The sequence below is a fragment of the Uloborus diversus genome, chromosome 2 (genome assembly GCF_026930045.1).
Source record: "Uloborus diversus isolate 005 chromosome 2, Udiv.v.3.1, whole genome shotgun sequence".
Lineage (NCBI taxonomy): Eukaryota > Metazoa > Arthropoda > Arachnida > Araneae > Uloboridae > Uloborus > Uloborus diversus.
Genome location: NC_072732.1, coordinates 155,280,970 through 155,293,052, shown reverse-complemented (window position 1 = coordinate 155,293,052; position 12,083 = coordinate 155,280,970). Strand labels below are relative to the sequence as shown.

At 35.7% G+C, this 12,083-nt stretch overlaps 1 protein-coding gene across 1 annotated transcript in view; it reads left to right on the top strand.

Annotated features, from left to right (window-relative positions):
* The window catches only part of LOC129217439 (uncharacterized), a 93,080-nt gene that overhangs the window by 64,260 nt on the left and 16,737 nt on the right, over positions 1-12,083 (top strand). Inside the window, exons 11-12 of the mRNA XM_054851737.1 lie at positions 6,372-6,516; positions 10,988-11,050. Coding sequence (XP_054707712.1) covers positions 6,372-6,516; positions 10,988-11,050 — 208 coding nt within the window. The remainder of the gene's footprint in view (positions 1-6,371; positions 6,517-10,987; positions 11,051-12,083) is intronic.

Here is a 12,083-nt window from a genome sequence, read left to right as displayed (position 1 = left end):
ATGCCTTACTGCTCTTTTGATTGCTACCTACTTAATTAATTTTCATTATTACACATTTCGTGTGGTTCCATGGTAAGCTCTAAAAAATTCTGCAAAAAACTACTTTTGACTGTCTTCTCGCGATTTTAAAGCACTGATTTCTCTCTAGAGTTTTTTTTGGATATTCTTCAAATTAGTCTTCTGACCACGTGATCGATTTACTTTGACGAAGGATAAATCTTATCGGACTGCAAATCGATAAAAAGCAAAAATTTGCTTTAGTACAGTAAAATTAGACCAAAAAATGGCCAAACCCAAACATCCAAAAAAAAAAAAGGTGAAACCTGTTGCAAATTACTTCTTACCCTTCCAGCAAGAAGGGGTAAAAAGTCCCAGCACTTTGCGCGTCGGGTTTTGGGGGGAAGGGGGGGGGGACGAAATAATCCTCTATTTAAATAAAAATAATTTCTATTCCTTAAAAAAAATTCTCAAACCTCGCAGAAACCACTCTATAATAGTAAAATAATTAACTCTCACAGAATAAAATTCTAATTAACAGGGGTGCACAGGTGGGGGGGGGAATGGGGGGAGGGGTTCATGGAGCAGCTTTGCGTCATCGAAATTTTTAAGGAAGTTTTTTTTTAAGGGGCATTTCTTTCTTCTTTGAGGGCTTTTATTCAAGATGGATACTCCGTCACACTTAAGGGGTGCGCCATCGCTTTGGGGGGGGGGACCCTGAATTTACATTCTAAAATCAACTATTGCAGTGAAGTTCACGAAAAATTTCCCTGATTTAAACTTTTCCGAAGTACAAAATGCTACACAATGATATGGTAATGTCAGAATGATAATTATAAAAGATCTAAGCGAGCTCAGTAACCAAATTATTTGTGATTAGAGTTATTAAACTGTTTAAAGCGCTGGAAAACAAAATTCCTGTGCAGCATAAAAAAAGTCCAAATTGACCAAGTTTCCCTACTTCTTCTGGATTAACTTACTTCAACTTTTCTACAATCTTTTGCCATCACCGTAAGGGGGAAGGGGGGACAAACCGAAATTGCCAATTATGAGACGGGCAATGCTGCAATTCTGCACCCTCCAAGTCGGTGGGGTTCTCATTGGCAAACACCGAGCTACCTCTCTTTTACGCAGCTGGTTATGTAAATTATGCTAAATATGCAGACATATACTTGCAACACTATCTCAGACTTTTGAGTACATTATGCGATTAAAAAAAAATTGATCACATCAAACATCAGCTAAAACATCAGCTATCCAACGTACTAACACAGTGACAAATTCAGGTAATCTAGAACCTGTAGTGATTCAACGATAGAACAAGTCTTGATGAGAGCAATGAGCAATACAACAATAGAATGCTAAATATTTACACCTCTTTGCCTCCTACTTTGGAAATCACAATACGTTTCTAAAGCCCCCAGAAGTTTCTTCCCTCTCAAATTGGTAGTGGTATTGCTCGCTGATGATAAGATGAGTTGCGATGAGACCTTTAATGTTCGGGTAGTAACATCAAAGGATATTGAAGGCAAACAATTTTGTGGCATTTCTTTGAAAAGGAGTTAAGCAGTTATGTCTTTAGCTTCTGTTACGAGAGTAGTTACTATCTGTAAAGATGTGTAAGCCCAAACCATCTTTTACACCGAATGGTTTGAACAGTAAGGATGGAATAACAAATTGTTAAAAACTTCTGGTACGAGTTATGCGCTGATCCTCCATCAGTATTCGATTAATCTGGTTTCAGAAGGAAAGAAATCTTGTATCGTTAAAGTGCTATTATTTGAAGCAAAAGGTTCATCCACCATCACAAAACGAACAGCTGGTGTCATATATGAGGCAGTGAGAAGCAAAGGGATGTAAGTGGACATTTTCAAATTTTGAATAAAACGCGTTTAAAGATAAGATCCTAGGTAGGCTTTCACTGATTTTCTTTTCTAAATAATGCTGTATAGAAGCAACTACCAGGTCTACTAGTACCATCTCTTGGCTCAAGATAGAGGAGAGGTTCACCAACCATTTGTGCTGGTTATCTCCAAATTTTTAATTTTGCCACTTACATCCCTTTGCTTCTCACTGCCTCATATGTAATAGATGGAAGATACCTGCTTGATCATATTTTTGGTAATGATCTGTAAGCTTCAAGGAAATATGCCAGCAATGCAGTGTATAATTAACTTGTAAGTATGGGAAAGCTAGTGTCATTTCTGATGGGTGCAAAGAAAGCACCACAGAAATATAATCTGCGTCCTATTACAACAGCCAAACCTTCTGCTCTAGAAGACTTTCTGCGTCTCAAATCTTGTGCTTTCTCTGAGGGGATATATTTTAGTACATTGGATATAGTGAATGTTTGAAAAGTCTGAAAGTGGACTGAAGTGCTCAATTATATGCTCAAACTGTGTTAAACATAGCTGCAACAATAACGAGTTTGCTGAGGATCTAGATTCCAAAAAAAAAAAAAACATCTTGATAACGAAGACTTTTTGTTACAAGCTTAGGAGAAATCATTTGAAAGCAAAAAACAGTTCAGCGTAATTTTTCTGGCCATTTAATCAAATGTGCATCATCAGAGGGGGTGGAGGAGAAGGATAACATTTTAGTACATAATTTCGTTTTGGGAGGTGAGCTACTGTTCTTATGGGGTGGACAGTCCTGATTTAATGCATTTTAGATTTGCATGAAATGATACTTCTACTTGAACTAAAGGGGGGGGGGGATGAGAATTTATTTTATTTGGCGGTGGGGGGGGGGGGCCTGTAGCTTTGAGAGGAGGTGCACCATCGATCTTGGAGAATGGACACACTCGATTTCTAACTTTAACTTAGCATAAAATAATATTTTCATATGAAATGTATGGAGGGGGTTTCGGGGGTACTGCTTCGTTTTACTGGAATAGGGGGGCTCTGTCCATTGGTGGGTTATGTCATCCCTCTTGCGGGTCAAACACCTTTAATTTCATGCTTTTAAATTTAGTATGACATAATATTCTCACTTTAAATTTACTCTAAAAATTCTGGAAAAATACCCAAAACAACAATTTTTAGATGGAACCCCATTTCAAAACCCGACGCACAATGGGGTGGGACTTTTTACCTGTTCTTATTGGGAGGGTAATAAACAATTTGCACCAGGTTTAGCTTTTTTTTTTTGGATGTTTGGGTCCGACCCCTATTTTTACTGTACTACTTGTGTGAAGTAGTCTCCGTACGACAACCGTTCTGTATGATAATTATATAAAGCAGAGGTATAACTTTTGAAAAGCTATATTTTCTTACACAATCCAAACCAGGGAAAAAATTGGAAACTAAGGAATTCGTAAACAATCTCTTGTGCAGCGACTTTCTAAGGAAAACGTCTGTTGAATTAACACAAGAAAATTACAATCTGGCTGCTAATGTAAAATTGCAAACTTAGTCTTGTCGCTTTATTGCAAGAAAAGTGACCAATACTCTGAGATCCTTCGATTCTCAATGTTTCTTCAGTAAAAATCATGAATTTCGTGATATTATGCACACTTAGTGTAACTCAACGTAAATACAGGGTGCGGTGAAAAAACTCGGACAAAGTTTGCATCATCGAATAGAAATAAAATAATTTCTTTTAAATAAGTGTCTTTATTTATTTTTGTCTCTCACTTTACTAGAAAATAATTTTCAAAATATCTCCTAGTTTATGTATTGTTTTTCGGTTTTCTTACAATTTTAAGCAAAAAACCTACTATTTTAAAGTTGTTTAGCCAAGGAGAACGACAATTCGTTTACTTGTTGTGCCTCGCAAACAGTATTTGATGCTATATGCCAGTTCAAGTTGCTTAGAAATGATAATCAACGTCCAGGAAGTGCACAAAAATGAGCAGTGAATATTTCCGTCAATCATCTAGGCATCCAAAAGTGACTTTAAGAAATCCTTGGGTTTCCGCGAGAGAAGTCATTTAAGAGACCGGAATTTGTAACCGATAAGTGCGACTAGGGGCAAAAACAGAGCTCGGACAGAAGCTTTACAAGTTCCAAAAAGTTCAGCCTTTTTCTGGAAAAAGAAAAATGTATGACCTTAAGAAGCCAGAAACGTTTGAGCCGAGTCTCAAGTCTGCGTTGTAAGAGACACCTTTTACTGATTTACCGTTCGACCAACTCATAACCCCAAGAACAATAAGATTTGGTTTAAGCGACAAAAAACTCTTTTTTTTTTTTTTTTGTGGATGAGGGCGGTAAAATGAACCAGAAAGTGTACCAGAAGGACATCTTAGAAGCTGTTGTACTTCAGTGGGCCTAAGAGCATTTCAGCAATGTAGACTATACATTTCAATTTGACTCCACACCAGTTCATAAGGTCAAAAAGACGAGAGTGGTGCAAGGTGCTTTGTTTTTGACATGGCATCTTCTTTTGAGTGGACGCTTTACTCGTCATTTATTACCATTTATTACACTGTCTGGCCTATTTTAGAGTCAAAGGTCTACCCTAAACTACAAAAAAAGTTTGGACTCACTAAACGAATTACTTTAGAGGGAATAGGATTGATTAAAGGACTTGCGGCCCTTGGCTGAAAATTTCAACAAGCAGTTACATCTCTGTATCACTGCAAAATGCGGCCAGTTTGAAACTAATTAAATTTATTGATTGCTAAAGGTCTACTCATATTATTATTTTCTGTGTTTTGTTAATTTATTTCTTTTTAGTAAAATTACATGGAAAATTGTTCGTTTGGGGTTTTTAGCCGCACCCTGTATATAAAAGTAGTTACTATTGTACAAAAATAACTATTATTATTAAATGGTCGAGTTCAGCTAATTTATGTAATTCGTTTTCAGGGTCCAAGAACCGAATTTGAAGAACTAAGTATTTCTCAAGACTATTATTTTGAAAGGCTTAATAATGCAATATTGTTCAGTGATAAGTGTTTAGCTAACAGGTGTTGAGCACAACGTGTCTTGAACACAACGTCATGCATATTGCAGATGTCCAGCTTTTCCCTGTATGCATTCGTATAACATCCACCGGAACTTGTTCACAAACAATGTTAACACACTTGTTACAGTTATGTAAATGTAACGAATCCGAAAAATGCAATATTTGTCTTCAATGTTATATTAATAGCTCTTCAACAGCAAGTTTTTCTTGACTTTTTTTTTTAAATGCTTACAGCTCATCCAAAAGACTTGGACAGGGACATCATTAGTTAGAAATAGATGCCATATTGAATACGTAAAGTCAGAGATGCCCACACTACATCCCGCTGATTATATGCGGCCCTTGAAGAAGATTCGCGTGGTCCGCTAATTTGTTCAATGTTACAAAGCGAAAACCGCGACTAGCCACAATGTTACAAATTTGGAGGCAAATTTTCAGAAATTGGTTTCTAGAAAACAGGGAAACTTCGCTTTGATGGAATAAATATCAAGTAATGACAATGATAATTCTTGATTTGTGATTTTCATTCTTTTTCCGTATTTTCCCATGTAACCCAGAAAGCGTTTGAACATTTTAAAACTTATTAGAGTATCGGATAAAAGAATGTCCTATCTAATGGTAATCATTGAGGAAAGATAAAATGGTGAGAGTGGAGACTTTCATTCGTGAAGCGAAGACCCCAAGTCACGTGATAGATTTTAAAGGAAAGCATTGGAAGAAATCAGGTTTCTTTCGCTTGTTTCACGCAAAACGTGACAACTATTCGTCGTTGTTGAGTCACGTGTCTTGGGGTCTTTAGGTTACCTTTTGCAGAGCCAGATTGGACTTGCTCCCTACATTTACTAAATCCTACTCTAAGAATGTAATTAGTTTTCAGTGACCAGATCATTGATACGTGTCGTTTTGATCCCGGTTTCACGTTCTAATAAGCGGGATAATGGATTAGCCCGCTTATTGGAATAAATTTTCGCGGCAAAATGGCTATTCCATTAAGGAGATTTTATTGTGCGTGTTTCGGTTCCGCGAGTATCATCTTAATATGAGGTGCCGCCATCAGGTCAAAAAAAGGTTAAACACCACTGCCTTAAAAGTTTTCCAATGTATTAGTTGTTGTCATGTGCCAGCTAGGCTGGCAATTCGAGGTTCGCTGCTTCATTTTTCCAACTGTACCGTAATTTAGTGTGAAGTCTGACTTCTACAGTACACACATGCCATAAGGACCCGTTTGTAGGGTAGGCAACCATTCTCAGCATAACAACACATTCACACAAAGAAAGTACAAGGACAGAAGAGTGAAAGTACGTCCACGCCTGAGCCGGGATTCAAACCTGGACCTTCCAGTCGCAGTCAGACTTCTCTGACCACTGGAGAAGGCAGGCGGCTTTAAATGTATTTACTTACTTATTAAAGCAATGTGTCCGCTCTTGGATAGATTAATTTTTTTTCTTCTGATTTCTCTGAAACAGGGGTCAAGAAAGAAGTCTGTGGATTGGAGTCTTGATCGCTCTTCCGTCTGGTGCTGGCGTTGCTTTGTCGGTATTGGGAGGAAATGCGGGATCTTTAGTTGGAGTTGCTATTTCTGCATCCTTATTACCACCTGCTGTTAACGCGGTAAAATTGTTTATTTTTATTTTTTCAAAAGAAAAATCGAATTTTCAGCATTTAATCAATAGTGTAACGTCAATGACAGAGATTGCCTACCGGTCGGTTTCAGAACGAATTACATACTGCCGTGCTAGGCACAAAAGTCGTACCTGCACTTTTTACCAATATTGAGTCACCATTTTGGTTCTTTGTCACATACTTCAGATAAATACAATGTTTTATGGTCAATAGGGATTATTAAAAAAAGTAATAAATAAACCTGAAAACGTTGCATTTGGATCACATACATGGAAGCACACAACTTTAAACGGCAATTTCTCATTCAACTCATCTTCACTCAACTGCAGATACGACTTTTATGCTTAGCACGGCAGAATACAGTCTGGCTCTAATAAGTGGACCAGCGATCAGTTGAGGCGCAAAAGATTTCACTTATTAAAATAGGGAAGAGGAGTTGGCGCTAAAAATTGATGACGTTGTGATAATTTAAGAATTTCTCCCTTTTCAACTCAAACATGAATGAGCTCGTCCAACGCCAAAAATCTTTTTACCACAGCCTGACTATGCTGCGCTCACGAAAAAGATAGACCAGAAGTAAGCAAACTGGTTGCTAGAAAGTTCACCACTATGGCCGAACTTTTGGGGATTTTTTCTTAAATGAAAAAAAAAAAAAAAAAAAAAGAAAATAAATAATCCAATAGCATTTGCATTCGCCGTACGCCAGGCATCACTTTGTTCTTGTTCAAGCCACACACAAGATTGGCGCCATCAGGGCCGTGCCGTCCCTATGTGCTAGGTCGTGCGGCACACGACGGCGCCAGAGTAAAAAGTCGCCGAGCTTTACCAATCAAAAATGCTCCAAATGGAGAGAATCTCTCTTACTAAAAGAAATAAAACTGAACTTTTCATGAAATCTAGAGCCTAATCGAACCAAAGTGATGCACAGGACCTGGCAAAATTTGGTGCCTCTCCCACAAGAAAATCTTTACATATTTCATGTGGAAGTTTCCAAAAAAGGGAGAAGAAATTTACCCTATTTTGGTATCCCTAAAATTGTGGTGCCCAGGTCCATGGACCTGCCGGACAGTGCGTTTACCAGGCCTTGGTTATATCCAATTGTGGCGATGAAATTATACTGCTCGAAACAAGAAATCTTCTCGTTGCGTATTCAAAGGGAAAATTAATGCTTTGTTGTGTCTAAAGATGCTATTAAAAAGTGCAATCTAAGCGCAATCTTTTAATACATGATGCTAATTATTGCATACATTAGCCATTTTCTTCTTAATGTGGGCTTTGAATGCTATATTTCGGTTTGTCTGTAGTACACAAGGCTGAGTGAGCATAATGAGGCGCAAGAAATTTTCTTTTCCCCTTTTTGGTTCTTGAGGTGATTATGTTGTGTTGTAATTTGTGAAATATGTCCTTTTTTTATTTCAAACTATTGTTTGTGGTAATTCGAACATCATACATGGAAAAATACTATAAGCTCATTTGCATATCTTCGCCTCAGAGCAACAATAAAACATCTAACCCAGGCGCCGATGTATTTTACTTGTGCGTAATATTTGTATATTGTAGACATTAGTTTTGGTTAACTCTTTAGTTCCAAAAAGTAGCGACATGACCATAATTACTCGATTCTCTCCCCCTCCCCCTCTCTTTTTTTCTATATTCAGTAATTACAGATTAGAGAGATATTTAGAGCTGTGTTAACTTTGATATTTAAAGCATTTTCTTTTTCCAAAACGCATTAGCATATCAAAGGAGCTACTGAACTCGAAATAACTTCAAGATATGAAGTAAAAATATACACTGTAATCCAAAATTTAATACACATTTTTACACATTATTTTTTTTTTAAATAAATTAAATGCCTAACGTTTTTTTTCCGCACGTCATATTTGTCTAAAAAACCTCATTCCAGGTGTTAACTATATTTTCGCCGGACACCTCTGCATGAAGGCGCTCAAAAGACATTTGCACGACGGCGCCGAACAGGCTCAGCGCGGGCCTGGGCGTCACCAAAAATGGCGCATTTCTTTGTTTACATCTAGTCTATCTCTTTCGTGAACGAAGTACAGTTGTTTTACGTAAGCCCTTAGATACTTTAATTTGACCGCGAAGAGAAGGTGGATGCACTCTATAAGCGGGCTACTTAATTTTGTAATAGGTAGCATCAGCGAGATCACGCTAGCTGTAAAACCTTTGCTGCTTACGCGTTATCTGCTAGCATGATCCTTCTGATTCTATCTATTACCAAATGAAGTGTTCCGTTTCCGCTTACAATTCATCCGCCATCTCTCTGTGGTCAAACCATACACTCAGCCTTCTTTATACTTTTCTCATCTAAAAATGACTCCGAATAATCATTGGTCTTCCTTAAATTACAAAGAATGTACAAAGGTAGCAAGAATTTTTTTTAAAGAAAAGCACTTTCCATTGTTGCATAATGAATATCATGTCAGTGCCATCTAGGATTACATTATATTGCGTACTTAAAGAATAGTGGCACGATTCAAAAAGCCAAAATTCCGAATGTTTAGAGTTGTTCACGAATTCATGATTTATAAATCAAGAAAGAACGTTTGTTTAGGATCATCTTTATATATATATATATATATATATATATATATATATATATATATATATATATATATATATATATATATATATATATATATATATATATATATATATATATATATATATATATATATATATATATATATATATATATATATATATATATATATATGTGTGTGTATAAATAACCATTGATCAAGTAACGCTCCTGACGTCATCAACAATGACACTCGTTCCACTGCATGATAATTTGATAATATTTAATATTTTTTGGCAATGTTTAACATGCAGGGAAAGAAAGGCTTTATTGTGACGAGGCTGAACTGGATCCCGGTAACTTAACTGTTTTACTGGTAAGACTGTCATTTCAGGAGAATGGAGAAACGGAAAAATGGTCAAAAATGAACGCTATCTACTGGAGATTAGTTAATCCACTGGAGTTAAGATTAAAATTTCAACCATCAGAATATCACCAAACAGGCAATGTCTTCGTTGAAATGTAGAAGTAATTTTCACCCGTCATACCTTGACGGGCGATTTTCTAGTTATGAATTAGCGAATCGGAAAGTTTACTATTAACACGCATTATTGACCACATCATAACTAATTGCTTTTACAAGATTATGTAATTTACTTCTCCTGTCTTAAAGTTTGTTGTTTTTGAGTTGTGATAGAGTTCTCCGTGTGCGATGTTTTGCAACTGGTGTTAGACTTCATTCGATTTTTTCCCGTTATTCACAGTAAGCTCTGGAAAATTACTTTTGTTGCTTTTTTTCATGGTAGGTAAAATTCTGTTTATCTGCAATCATTAATTGCAATTCGAAGTATTTTTAAATAAGCTTTAAATGTATTTCAAGCAATTGTTTTTTAAAGGAATGCGTTTTCAAATGTGAAGGGAATAAAAATTAATTCCCCATTTTACGAAATTAGACACGCAGAAAATATTATTGTTTTCTGAGTAAAGTTTTCAACGCATAATTTAGCAAGAACTTTGACGGAACCTTGTAGGAAAACTCGTTTTGTCATGCATTTTGTGTCAATGAACTCAGCATCACAAAATAATTTTATCTTTACGGAACGAATGATGTATCATCTTGCAAAAGAGAAGCCTTATTATGACTATGATATTTTGTATGGTAGATTTCATCTTATATAATTCACTGTTATCGAATTTTTGTGACTTTTAAAATGACTTGTTTAACCAAAAAGTCAGTTTAAAAGATTACTTGCGCCTGCTCCAATTCAAAAAACAAGCATTTATTTATGCAAAAAAAAAAAAAAAAAAAGAAAGAAAGAAATCAATTTATGTAAGTTTGTATTATTTTTAAGAAAATAAACTGAATTTTTCGGTTTACAGCGTCCTCCTCTCCCACTACAGCATTGGCGGTTACGTCACCAAATTATAGTACGCATCGAAAGAATTAAACGAAAATAAGACAAGTAAAATGGAATATAAATGAATAAAAAATACGAACAAATAAAATCAGTGATTGAATTAACATAAAAACTTCAACATTTTAAAGTGCTCTTTACACAACAATTTTTTTTTTTTTTTTGTTCTGGAATGCGCTAACAATGCCTCTTATCGTAGGCAGAGACAACGATGAGACAACGGGAAACCTTCATGGTAATGGGGCGGGGGGTGCATCCCTGCCTAATCAAAAGTCTGGTTACGGCCCTGTTTGGTACCCCTGCTGTCATTTTTAGAAGTGTTTCTTTACGCAACATCACGACTCACGGGCTTCTTGTTTATGCAATAAAACTTTTGATAAATAAATGTTCCTGCTGATGAAACAAGAAACTCTCATTTTCTCTTCCATCTGCTCTTGAATTATTAATTGTTTTGCAGCTTTTACCACTACACATAATTACCAATTTTAAATATCGTTTATAGGGTTTGTTATGGGGTATGGCTACAGTACGAACCCTGAGAGCACAGGATGAACCACTGCAGTTCGTGAGTATATGTTTTTATTTCTAAATAAAAAATATGAAATGATTTGATGTTAGTCGGATCATTTTTCGGGGGGAGGGGGGGGGGAGAGAGTGATTGTAAAAATAAATTCAGTGTCTATCCTTTAGATCTTGCCCTTTTAAATTAGACTTTATGATTGTTAACGTATGAAATGTATTTGCAAAACTTATCTCAGTATAATTCTATTTACTCCAGAGTCTAGATGGTAAATAGAAATAATTATTCATTTCCCAGAAAGGTTAATGCAGGTTAATAATTACAAGATAACAATCAGTTTGGAAGCTTAAAAAGTTCGACACCAACAATACACAATCTACGCCTATAGTTCGCATGCGACCCGCTGAATCATCCAAACGTAATCTGAAATCATTTAAGAAGAAAAATCATACGAGGCAGTGAGAAGCAAAGGGATGTAAGTCGCAAAATTAAAAATCTGGAGATAACCAGTACAAAAAAAAATTTGAAAAAAAAATAGAACCGACTTCAAAATTGCTCTAAAAAGTGAAAAATAATTTTATTCTTTAAACACCATCGATAATACTTTTAAACATAATTTTTGAAGTTGGCGCAAAAACGATCGATAAAATCATTCACAGCCATAACTCAACTGCAAGTATAAATTTAACCACGTCCAGTTTCTTCACTACCACATGCATTACGCATTGATGACAGCATATTTGGAGTAACGATATAAATGTTCCGTTCCTAAGTTTGGATGATTTTTTGATAAAAATATGAACGAAGCATGGTTACAATGGATTTTACTTTTTGTTTTTGCGCCAACTTCAAAAATTATGTTTAAAAGTATTATCGATGGTGTTTAAAGAATAAAATTATTTTTCACTTTTTAGAGCAATTTTGAAGTCGGTTCTATTTTTTTTTCAAAATTTTTTTACTTCATTCTTTTTAGTGTAAATGTAGATATTTCAGTAAAAGTAAGAAGTTACCTAGTAAGAAGTGCGGCTCTATATCACTGTATTGCTTTAGAAAAGCCTTTATTCAAAATTATCATTAC